Here is a 19,581-nt window from a genome sequence, read left to right on the forward strand (position 1 = left end):
ACAGGCTCGCTCTTCCGTCATTTCCCAGCCCTACCCAGCACTGGCCCTGCTAGAGCAATGTATCAGAACGGCTGCTTCTCTTTTCTCTAGGGACAAAGGCAAAAGAAGCTATACCGCAGCATACCTCACATATCTTCCCATTTCAGTGGAAATCTGCATTTAAAGTATTACATCTTAGAACTCAAAGGAGCAGAAAGCTTCCAGGGAGACTGTTCTTCCTCTATATGCGACACTCCTGTTGCTACCAATAAATCACTGAGATTGCTATTACAATCCGGAACAACAAGGTGGCATCACCCCTAAATGCAAAAAGGTGTGTGAAAGATTAGCAGAATAGAAACARTAAAGGAGTCATTAAAGCACCTAGAAGATAAAATGATTGCAATATCTCCCCAAATTTCCTTGTTGCAAGATGGTGATTGAGCCATAAATCAAAGCTATTCTTCTTCAGGGGATATTTAAGAAGGCAATAAGGATTGTAGCTACAGTCATCTAAAGAAGAACTGTAGCTCTTACACTAATGGGGTGAAACAGAGATAAGAGGTCACCGTCCCTGCTTATTGCGCTCCTCTTTCCATCCAGCAGGCAGAGAAAAGCAAGCCTTGTTTTGAGCAGAATCAACATAAATAAATAGAATATGTTATTGATGCTAGCTTTCATTTGCTTCACTTTTAGCTTCTCCTATGTTTTATTTGCATTGCTAAAAACTAAAACAGTGAATTGGGTTGGATGGATAGCTTACATTGCTCATTTTTCAAAAGTAACATTGACCAACATATAGAGAAATACTCATGTTAAAAAGGCTTTATACAACGTTACAGAAAACAACAATTATTCAGAGTCAGTAACTCTGGACCATTTACTTACTATTAACATTTACCTGTTACTTAGTGAAAATACTTAGTGAAAATACACAAGAAGCAACAACAGAAAAACAGACAGTCTAGCAAATATTTGCTTTGAAGTCTACACAAAAATCTATACTGTTCATTGCATTATGAAATTTTGAAATCTACCAGCTTCCACTCTGTCTTTTTCTCCTGTCACTCCATCAGCTTCATCTGAACATGTCTGTTGTCTGCAATAAACAGTGGGATGAAAATGCCTATAATAAACAATAAGAAAAATAATACCTAACACCAGACTGAGAATAGTTAAGAGGCCCACAATTGTAAAATATATTTCCTTGGTAACAAAAGGTTTCCAAAACAAATATACAAACAAAATACCTAGAGTTACAAGGGTGTGAGTAGCATAATAAATAGAAATGCAAACTTTTGTTTTTCTTCCCTTTATGTTAAAGAAGGTAAAAATTAGAATGATTCCAACAACAGTTCTATACAGATATTCCATCACCTTAGATTTGCAAAATGTTGTGTGTTGTTTCAAAGTCCAGCAGAAGCCACAGCTCCAAAGAAGTATCAGCAGAAATACAGAACTTCTGACACTTAGAAGAGTGATCAGTGAAATACTGAGCATCCAAGAAGTGATTGTAAGCAGTTTATAGAAGAGATATACTAACTTGGGTAGCACATGAAATTCATCTTTATCAGGCAGAGATTTTCGTAATGATATCTGATAATCAACTGTTGAAAAGGAGATGCCACAAAAAGACATGAAAATGGCAGCATCTAAACAAAACACAAGTATAAATATTAGTTCTAAGAAAAAGAAATTTATTTTACATTAAAATTTCTGAATGAAGGTTTGGACAACTTCCTCCTTTCTTTACACTTTCTTTATACTGTCTTTATATTTCCTTCATGTTCTTGGACAAGTAATCTTGGTTCAGATGCCTAAATCTAGGCATCTAGTGCCATCTGGGATGCCTATGTTATTCTGCCTGGCCTCCAGCTGCTGCTGGTCTTGCCAAAGTTGTGTGTCATATTTGCCAGCTCTATGCAGATGACTTGGAAACCCCAAGGTGTTGCAAATAGCCCATAAATACTTAGGTTCAGCAGGTGATATTGAGTCCAGGCTGTCTATAACGTAGAAATCCCTGTAAGAGATTCCCTTAGCGTGGTCATATTTAAGGGTCATCTGACTGTTTTATCTGAGTACATGTTAACTCCGTTGCTATGAAGAGACAGTAAACAACAATGCAAATCTCTGCGCTTGGTTTGATGAATTCCAGCCCATGAGTAAGCCAATGTATTGCCAATTCTGCTGCTGGTTTTAGGGCTGGAAATAGTATAGTTGCTGTCCAGCTTCTGAGAGTTGAACCAATATCCCTTCCTTGTACTGCATTCTACAATGTTGAATTATCCTTAGTTTTTTTACAACTCTCCCCATCATCTTTAAAATGTGGATGATGGTAGTCACAAGGCTGCTTTAAATATATTACAGATTTCAAGATGCTCAGTTGGTAGTTTAAAAAGAAACAGTAAGCCAACACACACAAAACAGACTGCTCTGAAATTGATACACTAATCATATTCAATAACTTATTTTCAAATGAGGTATCATTATGTTTATATTAAATATTATGACTTGCTACAGTGAAGCCTTAGCAAAACAGATATCTACTAGACAAAAATTATAACTAAATACACAGTAATCATACAGTGGAGTGTGACTTTAAAATGTTATTCAATAACATGAATTATCTATTTAAATAAGATACTCAGCTTCCAAAGTAAAGAGAAAGAAAGACTCACATTGACAGAAACTGTTTGTGTCATGTTCCATGAGGATGTAAATCTGGACAAAGAGCTGAGGTGTGGTCTCGAGAAAAGTCTTGAATACCTTGAGCATGCTAATATCAGTCATTATATCAATGGCTTGTTTATGAATGAAATTGGGACAGTCTGTTTCGGATACATCTCTACTGCTGTTTTGTTTAAATGCAGCCTGGCAGCCATATTTCAAAGCAAACCAATACCTATAGAAAAGGAAACTTGATTAGACAGTATTTTTGAAAAGTACAACTCCAAAAAATGATAGAGACTGAAGATCTTTCCCATTTTGTTCTCCATTCATATTTTATCTTTGAATGGAATCCAGCACCTTCTACTGAGATAAAATTTAATCTGATATGTGTCTGGTATCAGTGATATCAGATGATCTTTTAAGCCCCATGATACCAATGCAATATAAAAACTACTAGAACAGAATGAGGTTTGCCTGAATAAGATTACAAGCTTTATTTTGTTAAGTTCTTATTTATTTAAAAATACTACATATCTGAAAATTCCCTTTGCATCTTTTCTCATCTTCTCTTTAAAAGAGAAGGTATTTTATATTATTCATAAGTACACAGAGTACCCTTCTTAAGGGTATTAATGAATATCCAGCTATGAACATCCAACTCTATATCAGCATAATATAGATCCATAACACCCAAGGATAGTATCCGATGAACGGCAAATGTACAACAGGCTTTTTGCAAAAAAATATCCCTCAAGAGTTATTTTTGCTAAATAGGAAGACTTTTAATTCAGAAAATGACTCTCAAGACACATGGATTTCCTAGAATGACAGATTCTATTATCTGAGTGGTTTTACATGAACAAGGCATTTGACTTGGAAAACTAGCACGCATGAATGACTCTTTTAGAACCAGTCTATTTTCAAGACTAAATGAGCATTTCCCCTAAAAGAGCAGTAATGGAAAGATACACAGAATTAGTCATGAGTGATGCACATTCTGTGCGGTAAAGAACCTTTTCAAGATATCTCTAATGCCACTCTTAGAGATAAATAAAATCTAGCTTTTATTTCCATTTTCAAGGCCTTTGCTTTTCAGGCAAAGCACCTCTGCAGGGAGAGAACACTAAGTTTTAATCAAAAACCATTTTGATAATTAAGGAAGGAACAAATTCTGTTTAGCAAAATAGGATGGTGGCTACAACCTGATGTAAGACCAGAACTCCAGCTGGGGGGAATTACAGTAGTTCCCTTCTCCGTGATACAATCACCCTGTGGCAAATGATCATTCATGCTTTGGAAGCCAAGGGAGCAAGGTAATGCTCCTTTCTATAGTAGATGAAATGAGGCAATTCCAGCAGAACAGGTTCTCACAACTAATGATCTCTTTCCAGTTGAACTGTTCAGCAGCAAACAAAGAATCTAAGTAGCTGAGTAAATATGCATGTAAATCTTATTTACATGAAGCAAAAGCAGTGTTCTCTTCTGCTGGTTATTTGATTTCAGTTGGTTAGTAACACTGTGCAGATTGTAGACTGAGTCATGTAACTGGGTAGCCCTGTAACAGGAACTGCCATTGCTAGTGAAAGGCCATAAGCTTTGAACCGACTTTGCAAGGCCAAAGGACTGAGACTTGTCAGGCTTGCTCTGAAGTTTTTGTGACTTGCCTGCAACTTTGCTTTACTTGGTTTAGCTAAGCCACGCTTTTTTGTAGAAAAACTAGTCAATTTTTCTAATTGACCAGGTGGCTAATTTGTTTTAATGTTGTTTATTTTTGAATGGTACAACTAGACAGTAACAGTACAACTGGCAGCAGTAACAATCAGTTATTCTATGTAGAATGACATGTTTACGACAATGAAATAATGATGTACTAGAGACATAAAGGCCTGGTAGCATATCAGAGGCCTTGAAAAGTAGAGACACAGGACACAGTGTAGTGGAGTACATTCATGGGATAAGAGGTGGCTTGGCACTGGAGACCCCATGGCTATAAACTACATGGTCTGTTAAAGAAATGCAGACCTGGAGCTGGACAATACTGGTTTTAGGGGCAAAAAAAGAGAAAAACAAATGGTATCTAACATTTGTAAAAGGCACCATGTATAGTAAATTCGGATGTAACATGAAGTTGCAGATCAACGAACAGAGAGCAAAGTGTAAAAGTGTGTTAGCAAACATACAGAAAGGACCGCAAGCAGGGTGTGAGGAAGAAGAAATCATCAACATGAACTCCCAGCAAAAGACTCCAGATGCTAATAACACCCGTAGCAACCCACCACCAACACCAGAATGAAGCCACTGGCCTTAGGACCCAGAGGAGCAGAGGAGTGGTGAGCATAGCACCCGGAAAAGGGGTAGAAGCTAAGAAGTGTGTGTATAACAATGTTAACTGTATCATTATTACCAACACTTTTTCTGTATAGAAATATTCTTTCTTTTTCTGTATTAATGAGATCTGGACTAATAATGATTCTTGGATTAGACTATTAAGATTTCAATTATATTACCAATAAATTCTTGGCTTTATATGTAAGGTATGTTTGCCCATAAACAAGATTTTGAGCATAACCAGCCTTCAGTCATCACCTTCAAGCTTTGACTTATTCTGTTCCCAGATCTTTTGAACTTCCAATATCCTTCTCCAGTGAACCCATTTTGACTATATACAGCAGGAAAGGACAGCAAAAGCAGTCCTTCTCAAGAAAATTCTCTGTTATTCTGCCCACATTTCTGGCATTATAAACATTGCTGAATGTCTTCCCCCTTGACAGAAGAATTTAGTCATTCGGTCTATGAAGATGGCATTGTTCATTCAGAGCTACTTTTACAAGAAAGCAAGCAGAACACCACAGACCATCACTAGGTTATGTTAGGCTGTCCTGCAAGTCTGCTAATGTGCAGGCTGAGAAAGGCAAGGTCCCATGTCACTCTCTAAGGCCACTCTCTAAGGCTGCATCTAAGGTGATTTCAAGGTGCATGCTGAAGTGTCACAGTTTCCTGGTTCCCCAGCTGTCCACAGGATTGATGCACTACAGAAACCATAAAATCCAGGTGCTTGCATTTCCTTTACATGGAAACAAGGGGGCAGGAGATCATTAGACATCCAGATTTCATCCCACTGCTCATCCATGGCATTGGAACACAGTCTCCTGCAGCTTGCAATGGAAGTTCAGAAGTATTCCTGGTCCCCCCAGGTGCTAAAGTTTAACCTTCACCATCTTTAAAGACCAAATTCTTTGACCACAGAGGACACAGTATAAAGGGTTCTTCAGTAGCCACAAGTGACGATTTGCAGATCCTTTGCTAAGGGCATGTTAGAGGAATCATGACTTATTCCCCTATTCCCATGTTAGCCATGTGTTCTCCATACAAGGGATAACTCCCCAGGCTTGAAACGCGGAAGCATCAGTTGTAGGTGTGGAACAGCAATGCTACCATGCAGGGACCTTAGGGAAAGATCCTTTGCCCTTCTCCTTACAGAGGTTCATAGACTGCAGCTCTGCCTTTTAGGCCGTACATTGATTCTGTAAGTTGGCTGTAGCTTCATTATTTATTCTCAAAGGAGACTGTTTTCTTGTTTTATGTTGTTCTGTATTTATCTTACTATTTTCTGAGTAATCTCCCATAAGTAAGGAACTAAACTGTTTGGCAAAGCATCTATAGCTTTTTCAGTTTATAAAACAATTAGGAGTCCAAAACATCTGGTTCTTGCATCCAGGGTGTAAACATCTGGAGAATTTGCAGTGTTTTCAAGAAAAAAATATTAGAGTAGACCAATCTGTTACTTGTCCATACATTCATTCAACAAAGTCTGTGTTTGTTCAAGCAGCAAGAAGTGGAAACCAGCTGTACAAATTTCAAGCTCCAGAGCTCACAGCTGAGAAGGCAGATGATAAGTAAGGCAAACACCAGACATGTTGTAAAAGGAATATTTCAGTTGGATGCACACTTGATATCATATCAAAAACATACTGCTTCTAAACCTAGTATGTTACACTGTGTTTATATTGTTATAAGATGGTGTGCTAGTATTTTTCATTACTTGTAGCTACTTCAGTTAATCCACTTCTGACTTTGCATACTGTATAAAATACATTTTTTTCTAGAACAGTCTGAATGCTTCAGTTGCTCTTTGACTAAATCTGCATTACATGATGATAGTTAAGTGAGGTGGCATTCCCTGAGCTCCACAGCCTGTGTCGCTTACTGTAGCTAACTATGACAGACCTTTCCTCTTTTAAGAGCATTTTGAGCTTGTGCTACCATTCTAATCAGCCCATTGGCATGCAGTATTAGGACATTTTAGGAAGGGCCTATAACAGATTTTTAGGCTTAGCTTAGACAATTGCATTCACAGCCAAGAGGAAAGTTTAGTCTGTACTAAAGGATAGGTCAGACTCAAATTTTCTTATTTATCATGCCCACGGCTCACTTGAACACTGCGCCTGCTCTGAACCTATTATAATTATAGTAAAGTAGTAATATATATGTTACCATAATAGCTCACTGTTTTAATCTCATAAACAGAAAAAATTGCTTTTAAAAAGCAATTGGAATAAAAACTGCATTAATTAAAAATATTTGATTAGTTATGTATTTTAGGTAAATGTACATCTTAAACTGAAGGTGAAAGGGGTATGATAGTGTGTCATTAATACAGGCAAATATACGGTTGCCATTTGCTTTATGTTAATTCTCTTTAGAGCATGATGGGAGAAACTATCAGTTGGGGAACAGTCTTCCTGTACTCCCACAAGGTTTACAGCCATGCTTTCCTTTAGAGCTGAAAGCCTACTTCTAAGGGAGATCTTAACTGTTAAGGTTCTTCTTGTATTAGGAAGGAGATAGGGCTACCAAGTGGTATCTGTGAGCACTTTACAGGTGGAAAAGGAAACACACAGAGCGAAGGTCAGCACACTATCAGCAGTCTGCTTCTCACAGCCTGAAGTGGGCACTAGCTGTGTAAATGGGAATACACAAGACAAAAATGAAGATATAAGTAAGAGAAAATATCTTTGTTGTTACACCATTGCTCTGCATACTTTATCATACATGTAATGACTTTGTCGAAGAATGTCTCTGTCAGTCACTGTCATGGGTTCCTAAAGGAAAAGAGTTACAAACCAGAATTTTGTTTGCAGGTAGCAGGAATATCAAATCCCACCCAGATGTAGATGTGATGGACCCACTCAAGAAGTACAGAAAGAGGGTCTAAAGCACCTAGCCTTCTTATGCTGGAATACCCCCTGTTCCAGTGGGGAAGAATGGGAAGTTGAGTAATATTTCACTGTGCCCATCTTCTGCCTCGCATTGGAGAGGACATGGATGATGCAGCGCTCCTTGTGGGAATGCAGAAATACTAGTATACATTATCAATCTATATTGCCTTGTTTCTAGCCATTACATCTGCTTGTTCTTTATCTGCAGAAAATTTTTGTGTTGTTAAAATCCAAGAGCTTGGTCATACCCTACTTAAAAGAAAAAAAAAATGTTTAAGAGCAGAAATCCCTGCTCATTCCACTCAAAGAGTATGGTTATATCACCACATAAGGTATTAAGTCTAGCCTAGAAACAGGGTAAATTATATAACACTGAACTCAAAACTGCTGTGGTTAGACAGCCTCTGGTCCCTGAACCAGCTCATTTAAACATAGCTCAGGGGTCTCCTTGTTCTTGAGACATTTCTACAGCTTCATCATGTTTGCTCCTATCCTCACGTAAAATTGGGAAGGCTTTGGTTCTCTCTTTGTGACTGGAAATTCACAAATGTCACAGCTATTTGGTTTAGTTGTTTCATGGCTCCGCGGCCTTCACATTTCACAGGCAAGCCTTCTTGTCAGTGCTTCCATGTTATTTTCTTCCTCTTCAGATTTTCATTGAGGACTTTCTACTGCAATCCCAATACTACAGTACACATCCCATCATCAGACTACACTAACAAAGATTTGAGTGCTAGCTAGAAATTCACAGGTCCAAATTTCACCATATGAGTTCAGGGAAAAGCAAAAAAAAGAGTTTCAAAGAACAGAGCTGGACAAACAATACTTAAATTCAGAACCACACAGACTCTTATGTCAAAGCTGCAGGGAGGATGAGAGAGACACCTGGCAGCAACAATCACCCCCTCTAAATTCTAGTCACACCATCACAGTTAATATAAGCATTATATAAATCCTTAATCAAACAATTCTTCTCTGCTGCATGTTAAACCTAATTTCTACGGATCAAAAGGCTTGGATTAAGCCCATGAAACTGATGTGGCTAAGGCAATACCTGAGGACAGTAAATTTGTATTAAGAAAACATGAACAAGTACATATTATTATGTAACCTCTAACTCATTTAAGGTAGCATTATAAACCTCCCACTTTTCATTAACTCTCTGTCCATCACTGACTTGATATCTTAAATACCTTCCTAATATTTTCTCTTGTGGAGCTTCTTGGTATATGCATAAATTGCTAGAGGCTTGTTACCACCTTTGGTCCTCACTTTTTGATCCATCCTCAGTTTGGGTGTGACTTACCAGGTGCTAAGTCTGTAGCATTACCAACTAAATATCATCTACTTTGAACATCATCTATCTTGGCTCTGAATTTTCTCATCACCTTTTAAAACAACAAAAAAAGAAATAATCCCAGGTTCAATAGAACACTCACATTTACTCTGGTATCTCATAGATTTAGAATTCAGCTTCACAAATATGTAAAAAATCTTTTTTGTCTCCACTTGTTCAAAGAGGCAGAGCATCTTGATCTTAATTTTAAGCATCAAGGGACACAATAGCAGCTGCCAATATCACAATGGTAGCTTGGCAGTATGGCCTTCTATATTTATTACTTAGCACTGATAGTGTGAGAACCCAACCAGACTGAGTCCCATTGTGCTATGCACTGTACAAGCATAACACAAAAAAGTTCCCTGTCTCAAAGACAGAGGTATAAAAGATATATGAGAGATGAAAGAAATTGGAAAGGTATATGTATTCACATCTTATAATTTCAGGCATCCTAAGTTCACTGGTTAAGTCAGCATTTACTGGCTAGACCCCTAGTTCTCTCTACAGTGAGTGGAGGAGATAGGCTCCTGCCACAAATGACAGGCCCTCTCCCCAAATGAGACAGGCTCATTCCAGTCATTATGACCTGACTCCTGATGAAGTTTGTCTTTATCCATTGATTAAAGAGAGAAACCTGGGAGAGTCTTTGTCTAAGTCAGCTGAATAAATTAGATGACTAAGAGGGAGGACAGGAGGGAAGTGTACACCAAAGAAACCACAAGTGATACAAGCAAGAAAACAAATATAATAGGAGATATGTAATAGCTAATCCCAAATCGCAGATGTCACCTTGCTGTTATCAGTTTATAGTTTATAGTACATATTACCACACTGATGAATTTTGAGGAGTGGCTCAAAGAACTTTGTAGCTTGCGTATATCAACTGGAAGCTTTTGCCCAGCGTAAATGGCCACACAGAAAATACCATTTGTGCTATAGAGAACAGGTGACCAAGACTGCAACACCAACAGAGCAAAGAGCAACATTATCTTTACTAGATAACAAGCCACTCAGAGAAGGTGAGGCTCATTGTGGGAAGAAAGCTTTGAAAATTATAGAAATTCACAGTTTGAGGTATTTATTGGAAAGAATGAGAGTTAAAGTAAGTGAGAGAAATTTTTACATTGGCGTAAATATATCTTTCATCACTGTTCATTGATTAGTATAGGAAGTTAAAGGAGGCATTTTAAATAAGAACTTTTATTAAGTGACTCTGAATTCTACATTTGCTCATTTTTCTTGCCCATTATATACTCAAAACAATTAAAATTCAGGTCCACAGGACTTTTCAGCAAAATCTGAGTTTTAAATGTTTTAAAAAGTTTTAAATGGAAGTAAAAACTTAGCACAAATGTTCTCTGTAATGATGATGATAATTTTAAACCAAAGCCACCATGGAAGCTAAAGAAAAAATGTTAAACATACAGTATGGTAAACTATTCCTGGACATATTCTTTTCAGCAAAAAAAGGTTCCTGCCACCATTAACCCAGTCCCTGCAGTAAGTATTGCTGCAGACATTCTTACTAACTATTCAACTATTCATTTCATCTCAGTCTTGGTGTTTCTTCTATACAAATACAGTTAGACTCTCAGGTCCACAAATTACTGCTTACTTTAGCTGTCTCACCTACTTAGAATAACCAAATGAATTCTCTTAAAATCATTTTAGAAACTTATTTTTCTTTATTAATTGCAACAGTATTTACCTGTAAAGCAAGCATTTTTATTAAATACACCCTATCAAAGAGCGATGAATCAAATAAGGATAGGGTGTGATAGACAAAAATTATTACTGATAGGCAAAATGAAAGAAGAGCTACATTTTCATCAAAACCTGACATAATGTACCCCTGGTATAAGCAGACACAAATCCATTCACCTCTGTAGACGAGTAATTGTTGATGCCAGGGGTGGATTTGTCCCTGAAGCCATGTTAACATAACAAACTGGCACTGAAATTTCCCAAAAAGGCCAGTTAAAGCAATATGATTTCTCATTTAAAATTAAAAAAAATTGTGCTTACCTTATGAAAATTCCACAGTGAAAGAAATGAACTAGAAAGATCCATTTCAGCTTCTCAGGATCAGGATTTTCCCAGTCATTTTTAAACCACTCATAACTGAATAGCTGAGTTACTACTGATGAAAGACCTCTAAAACACAGAATTAATATACCCCAAGAATATTGTCCCTCACAGAAATATTTACTAGCTACCCAGAAATCCACTCCAATATCAACTACTTGAATTATAATTCCACCAACTAAAAAAATAAAATCCTGCTTAGTAAATTTCATCATGCATTAGATTGTCACTATTTTCATTCTGTCCTCATTTCACATGAAGAAAAGACAGAATAAATCTAAATACTTTCTTATAATGTAGTCTTTTTCCTAATGATACCACCTCTTCACACTGCTTCATACAAAGGAAAGCTGGAGTATGCATTTTAATTATGACAAGCAGAATCAAAATAAAGGGATTTCAATTTTTCTGTGTTCTTGGTTTAAATACTAAACTAACTTCATTGGTACATCTATTCCAGAAAGCATAAATGTAAGCTGCCTTTTAAATTGGTGGAGTCATTCTTCCTAGCTGCTGGCTCCTAAAAAAAGAACAAGAAGAAGAAAAAGAAAGATCATAAGTAACACTAATGATTTTTTTTAAATATCATACAGCAATTTGCATGATCACTTAAACAAGGAAGTATAAAAGAATGTAGGACATACTGGGGATATCTGTGAACAGTCGATCCAGGGAAAAGCTACACCTCTGAACCTGCAGGTCACTCACTCTCCTAACCACAGTGATTCTGAACCTTAGTAAGCAGCAGCTGAGATAATTGTTAATAGATGAAATTCTAAGAAACAAGCTCACCTACCAGCTTTTAAAACTCCAATTATGGGAAAAAAACATCAAGTCCTTCCCAGAGCCTTCTTAACTTCTGAGATATTCTTCCTTACTGTGTACAAAAGGTTGAGAAAACTGTCTTGAATACACATGATTATATTAGAGTACACATCATTATAGTTTCCAACTGTGTGATTGGGTTTGTGTCCGCGCATCTAGTGGTTTCATCATTTGTTCATATGCAAGGACAACAGTGATGAATAGGATTATGGCTCTCCCCGTTAGAGATGTGTAATGAACTAAGCATGCCTCAGTTTATATCTTTTTGAGAAATGTCTCTCTAACTACATGAGGAGTAGCTACACACAGATTACCTAACCACACTATCATCTACTGCATATGGAATTCATTCATAGTCAGAACTATGTTTAGATTGCCTAACACTGTAAAGATTCTTTGGATCTATTTAAGTAGTCCTTATATTTCTTTGTATCTTTGATATTTGCCCGGGGAAACAGAAAAGCTATAAGGAACTACATTCTTTGCCTCATTCAGTTCCATCTCTGCTAAGCTATAAACATTAAAATTGCAACATCCCTTTGCATTTCGTAGGAAAAGATCGCTGGCAGCAATCCAAAATAATGGAATGCAAGGATATGCCAAAGTCCCAAGTTCACACTACCACCAAGCAGTAGCAGACAATACCCTGAGAATAGCTGCGGCCAGGGAATGCCAGGCAGGGGGAAGGGCATGCTGAGGCAGCTCTGGTTTGGATTTTTGTGAATTTAGGCACACAGCCACCAAGAGCTGAAGTGAGACGATTGGTTGATATCACATGAACTCTCTGAAAGGTAACGACTATTCTTAGCTCACGTTGACTGGGCTATTCTATATTGTGACCTAGCTACAAATTCAAAAAGAGAATCTAAACTCTTAATTTCTATTGAAGACAGTGGGAAACTAACAGCCTAAATAGGAGCTGGGCATCTTAACACTATTTTTTTGGATCTAGGCCTTCGCTATTTCTAGCTTCTTCTTCTATCTCCGACTTAGGTTTCATGTCCAGGCCCAGACGAGGTCAGCAAAATCTGGTGATCTCATGACTGGGATAGCTGGAATCCTTTCATTGTCCTTTCCTACCATCCCCGAAAGAATACCACTATCTCATTCAAATCACTAACGCAATTTATATGCAATTTACAGTCAGTTTCAGGGAAGTGGACTTTGGTACACACTCCAGCATAAACTGAACTTTGTGTTTACAAATGTTTCATAATCCGGAAACTTGTGTAAGAACAAACTTAAGAGTATATTAGTAGGGTTCATTCGGGAGAATTCCAAAAAACTGTGTTTAGTCTGTATAAGAACATGTCATTCTCCAACTTGATGTACCACTTTTGTCAGGCTTTATCCTATTTGTGACAAGAAAATTATGCATGGTTTTTAGAACAGAGAATGAAAAAAACTAAGTTCACTATCTGACCACTACAGGAAACATAACAGCAAAGGTAAGTGAATGATTGGATCCAAAGAGAAAGTTCTCTGGATAGGCAATGTATGACTGAAACATGCCAATACACCAAGATTCACATTTAATGAGTAATACTGTATCGGATATTTAAGTGGCAAAGAGTAGTGTCTAATTTTTCACTTGAAATGAATAAATAGGGTACTTTGACTTCTCCCTGCTTACAACCTCCCCATCGTTTTTTTATCTAAGCACTTCACAAACATGAATTAATTTATCTTTGAATTAATTATCTTTTAAGCTTCTCTAATAAGCAAGGAAGTTTTACAGGCAATGTCCAGACTGCTCTGAAAAAAACAGTATGAAGAGTAGCTATCAGCTAGGTTAGTTCTACTTTCTACATATACCCTGTCTAGACAGCCGCCACGCAGGCAGTCCGCAGACCTGTCTGGACATACCTGGTGGTATATGAAGCCATCAGGTATGCTGAGAGACATGAGCAGCTACATGTTATCAAGCAGGCTTTCTGTCACCCATGCCATCTTGCTCACAGTACCATAATTATCTTGAAGAGTGAATCCAGTTTTGAAAGAACCTTGCAGTGGCTATTAAGGCAAAGGTTTTCTATTTTGCTCATGGTAACCTAAAAAGTCTATCAAAGACTCACAAATCTGTATCCCGGATACTCTAGTTCAGAGTCTTTTTTCCAAGACCAAGCACAAATGCCTGTTGGCAGGTGCACATGAAATATCTGTTGAAGATTTCAGCCCTTAATAGCCACTCTATTTTATTCATAATATCATTCCAAAGAGCAGCATGTTCACATACACCAGGTGGGATACAAGTAGGTGCTGCTGGGAGAGAATGACTTGCATCACACAGAATTATCTGGTCCCTGGTTTTATTAAAAGTACAAGGTTTAATATAACAGGAGTGAGAAAAGTACAGTGTCTATCAGGCATCATAAATACGTCTTCTCTAACAATTAAGATACTTTTACAGAGTCATTTTGCAATAAAGTAGAAACAGGAAAATGTTATTAACTAAGCCTTCACTTCTCATGATACTTTTCAAATGCTATTACAAAATACAGACTTACCTTGATACCTGCTGGGGATAAATACAGATTTTTCATTAAAAAATTTGTGTAGTTTTGCTTATTTGCTGGTTTCCCATACTTGGCTTTGCAAAACTTACAATCTAAGAAAAGTCAAAGAGCTTACCAGCATAACAAACTGAAACTAAAATCATATGCTAACCACATGACACAGTTAATAATTTGCTGCTTGTCAAGAACTGTCATTCTTTTGAATATGCTATTAAAAAAATCTATTCTAAAGATTCTGTTTAGAAGTCTCTGTCTATAGTTATTACATATAAAGTAAAAAAAAAATTACCACTTTGCCTCTGTAGGAGTGTGTATCTGTGTATGTGTATTTGAACCTACAATTTAGTTTCTTAGACCTGTTGAGCAAAAGCCAATAAATATTTATGGAAACATATATATGTGTGTGTTTATATATATGTGTGTGTGTGTGTGTGTGTGTGTGTATTGTGTGTGTGTATGTATATGTATATTTATATCTGAAAGATTTATGAACAACAATTTTTATGGCTATAGTTGAAAACTGTAGTAAAAGGCACTTTAAAATATATATAAAAAGCTTTTTATACAATGATATGTGAAGAGACAACATGCGTCCAGGTACTTTAGATAGACAAGTGATTAAAATTGTTTTCCACTGGTAAAACTGTAGGTGTTTGCACAGTCTGTTCCAACTGTGCCATCAGCACTCAACACACAACTTTTATGCTATTGAGGAAACCCAGAGCATGTTTAAAAGAGCTGCAGGGTACAATGAAGAGGTGCCAGGATTGAGTCTCTATGACTGCGCTGCACAGGATGATGTATGACCTTCGCTAGAGTAGTTTAGCTTTTCTAGCTCTTATGACAGGAGATAGAGTCCATAGGATCATGATTGCCTTTTCTTGTGTTCCCTCCCCCTTAACAGGTTAGAAATATCTCAGTCCTAAGCAGGTCTCACAATGCCTGAAATATCAGTATTCTCATGTCACCACTTAAAGAATGGAATCAACTGATCAAGTCAATCTTCCAAGGCTAGAAGAAACAGTGGCTGAATCCAGAGCAGGACTCAGGAGTTCCTGGTTCAATAGCACACGATTATCCCTGGACCACAACACATTAGGACATCAGTGGGGCCAATGAAATATCTATAAAGATGAAAAGATGCAGCAGAGGCCTTGCTGCCTCTTTTAAGTGCCTGTGATGATTCAAAGGCCCAGTGCATGCATGGTCAACATGCACGCCAACAAGCTCTTTGTAATGGCTCTGGTGTAATGAATGTACTAATTTAAAATGTAGTTGTATTTTATTGCTCCACAATAAAATCCTGATGACTTCAGAAAAGTAGCAGCTCAATAATTACAGTGATACCTGTAAAAACAACCACATTAATACAAGCACTCTGTTGGTGTATAGATTTTGTGGACAATATTTCCTTCAACATTGGACTAAGCTACTGTGCACTTTTGAATCAAATTAAAAGTCTGGTATCATCACAAACCTATGTAAACTTTACCAAGAAAGACAAAAATGAATGCATCATGCTTGTCCTCTTTTGTGTTCCCTTGACTCAATGTTCTACTCGCATAAATTCACTGGAGTGCACTGGTCCACTGATTCTTCATAACCTCCACTTCACTGGGAACTCGATGGATGAGATTTTAAAAGTGGCCAAGTTCAGCTGTGGACAAGACAAGACTGCGCCAAACTGACTGTGGACTAGACTATCTACATTTAGCAGCTTTTACCAAGACTATTCCTCTCTCCATGGATCTTGGACAGATCTGAAAAGCAGCTGCCTCCCCATACAGCTTAGACTTTTTTTAATCCTGAAAAATCTCCAGTGGTCTTAGTCAATTATTAATATCATTCCTTTATCTACTAAAGGATTTTGGTATTTTGGATGTGCATTCTCCCTGAATAATAAAAATATACATAATTTAGCAGCATAGCAATAAATATATGATGAGTTTGGTATACAGTTTTAAATTCTTATAGCTCCACCTCAGCTTTTTAAAATTTCTAAATGAGGCTTTGCAAGCTATTTGCCCAAATGGTAACTAAACTCCTCTGGCTTTAAGTGAAGGCATCTTAAATCAGCCGAGTCACGAACTCACTGCTGTAACTTTTGTTATTATTACTCAAACAACACAAACTCTACAGTACAGAGAGAGAAGGTTTGCGTATCTGATTGTTGGACCGTAAACCAAGGAACTCATGAACTAAATTACTGGCTGGGTGATTTATTTGTTTTCTAGCTAGACTTGGCACTGAAGAAAACACATCCTTATATTGTGACAAAAGTCCTGTGGTGTTCAGCACACTCTTGCTATTTGCTTCCAAATGGAGTAGGAAGGACCCTTTTTCTCTGCTTGATTAGTGCTAACAGGACACTGGATCTATCTTTGGAGTAGTTGACTTATTCCAGGCATTGGGAATTAAGGTCCTCACTAGGACTAGCATAGAAATAAATAGAATGAAAACACTGATCTGAACAATCCCAAGATTTCTGAAGGTATATTGTATAATTCTCTCTTTATGTTTGATACCCAAGCTTTGCAGTCAACGAATGGGGGGTTTTTTGCCATTGATATTAATGGAAGTTACAGAAGAAAATGTATGGCTTGAATGACTTTACCTCAGTGTAATAGCTTCCGCTCCTTCTTCATGAACTACTCCAATATACTTGCACAAGCTGTCAGCAGTATGCTACCACTGCTGCTACGTGATACCCAGAACCCCAGAACCCCCAGTCATGTCGAATGAGCCCAGAAGTGAAACTCACATGGAATATTTACACTCTGAACAGCATTAATATAGAGAGACTTTTAGGAAAATCTCCTACAAGCCAGCCACCTGTGACACCCTTTTACATCCTCTACTCAAGCTGATGTAAAGATGTGTTGCTTACTGAGGTAGGATTCTACCATGCAGCCTAAGTTCCCTCTGTGAAATCTGCTTTCATTCATTTTGGTTTAAGGTCTTTTTACTTATCTCTGTAGCAGGTAACAAGGGTAAAAAAAATAAAAGGACTGAAAGAAAACTTCTGCAAGTCGCAAGAAATATATGCATATCTTTTAAAAAATGTTTTATAGATAGCAGCAAGAATGCGTATTAAAGTAACAACAGGAAAACCTACCAAACAAAAACGTCTCAATGATACTTTCACAGAGCAGTGTCTATGAAAATGATACAAGTATCTGAAGAAACTTTCTATGTAAAATTCAATGGAGGCTATCTAATTATCACAGAATTACATTTTTGCACTTAGATAATAATAGGCTATTATTAAGCCACAGTGGAAAGGCATTTACCCTCAACAATTTATGCCTATTAACTCCTGTCTTATAAGAGAAAGAACAAACTTTTTAAACTGATGGGCTTATGCAGGAAATGAAGATGAGTATCTTAATGAAAGAAAGAACCTGTAATTAGTTCTCCAAAGGCACCCACTGCTACCATCTACAGACGAAAAGGATTCACAGCTCCTACCTAATATTAGAAAATGCATTATTTTTACTACAACACAGCAATAATAGTAGTAATTATTCTCTGAGGAACAAGACTACAGTTCCCCAAACAATTCTTAATTTAGACAAGCACAAACTGGTGATGTTAAATACAACTGGCACTTTATGTCATAAGCTTCTAAAATTAGAGTTATTAACAGCATTTAAATCTTCAGGCAAATCATGAGAGTTTTTAGAAATCTTGTCTAAAATTACAGAATAATCATAGAAACAGTAAACCTCTGAAATACACAACTTGCCTTTGTATAGGTAGGTACTTTTTTTTTAACCGCACAGCAGCTAAACTTTGCCTAGGGACTGAAGGTGGGTTGAACGTACCACATATGCACTACAAAAATCAGCATAATAGGGTACTTCCTTACTGAGTAATTCCAAGTCTATTCACAGTTTCTTATAAAACAGTAGACAGGAGAATGATATGGAAAGAGACTGCTTACTGCTTACTCTAGCAGCATACATGTGCACAAAAAAGCTTCTTTCCTTTGACCTGAAACATCCTTTTCCTGTTTATCTGTAGTTCCTGCTTTGATAAGCTTGGAAATAAAAAATAAATGTAATGTTTTGGCAGAAATAACAATTCGGATAAATCAAAGAAATTGGCTTGAAGGCCTAAGCGTAGGGATGGACCACATCTGTACGATCGTCCAATTTTTGTCTGTGGCTTTTCTGATGCTTGACAATTAATGTCTGCAGTCAAAGTCTATGCCCAGGAACAGATTTTTTGATTGCTGTCATGTAGGCCTGTCTCTTGTGCACCACAGAGGAAACTGTTTGGCTGAATGGGTGACTGCAAGGCAGTGCATACTGTTTGTGAAGCTGAAGGGTTCGCACTTTCTGTGTGCTAACACATAGGTAAATTAGCATGGATTAAGCAGCCCAGAGGCAAAGCGTGCTGTTGGTCCCTGGATAGCTGAGATGCAGTGCCTGCTCTCTGACCAACCAGGCAGCTGAAAGGCGCCAGCTGTTCTCTGACCTTGGAGGACAGTTGCAGACCTTGAGCTGTGCGTTGACACTTGCAACATGTGTGGCATGGCCAGGCAGGTGGCAGGGCCATCTTCTGAGCCGCCTCCCTGCCTAGTGCCATCCTCTGCTTTACCACAGACCCGCAAGCCAAACAATGCAGGGAGATTTGTGGGAGGGCCAGAGTCGGCAACGGCGGAAGAAGCCAAGGGGCAGTACCCTTCCAGCTGGTTTGTCCTAGGTGGAAAGATGAAAACCTTTGTCAGTATGTTAAAGTCTTTAATAGCTCATCCCCTGGCACATATCACGGCATTATTTGCCTGCATCAGAGTTTAATCAGATCAAAGCTTTTAAATTTTGAAGTTTTATGAAGTTCTGTTGAAGCCATGTAGCTTTGTTTTTCGGTTCCACGCCTTACTGAGCCGTTTGTATCTAACAAGCTTTTTGGAAGTTTGCCTCTCAAGTGTGTTTGGGGATTTATG

At 37.6% G+C, this 19,581-nt stretch overlaps 1 protein-coding gene across 2 annotated transcripts; it reads right to left on the reverse strand.

Moving 5' to 3' along the window:
* Positions 1-752: 752 nt before the first annotated feature.
* On the reverse strand, positions 753-19,338 carry XKR9 (XK related 9). 2 transcript variants are annotated; one of them, XM_026056303.1, is made up of 5 exons: positions 19,113-19,338; positions 12,089-12,169; positions 11,233-11,812; positions 2,658-2,881; positions 1,022-1,105 (listed from the first exon to the last, which is right to left on the reverse strand). In XM_026056303.1, exons 3-5 carry the CDS (start codon positions 11,505-11,507, stop codon positions 1,044-1,046), a joined length of 561 nt encoding a protein of 186 aa, XP_025912088.1. In that variant the 5' UTR covers positions 11,508-11,812; positions 12,089-12,169; positions 19,113-19,338; the 3' UTR covers positions 1,022-1,043. The 2 variants fall into 2 exon arrangements, with proteins under 2 accessions (XP_025912087.1, XP_025912088.1); XM_026056302.1 differs by lacking the exon at positions 12,089-12,169 and having other exon boundaries at positions 753-1,631.
* Between the last annotated feature and the right edge of the window lie 243 nt (positions 19,339-19,581).

The sequence above is a fragment of the Apteryx rowi genome, unplaced genomic scaffold, assembly GCF_003343035.1.
Source record: "Apteryx rowi isolate R43461 unplaced genomic scaffold, aptRow1 scaffold_130, whole genome shotgun sequence".
Lineage (NCBI taxonomy): Eukaryota > Metazoa > Chordata > Aves > Apterygiformes > Apterygidae > Apteryx > Apteryx rowi.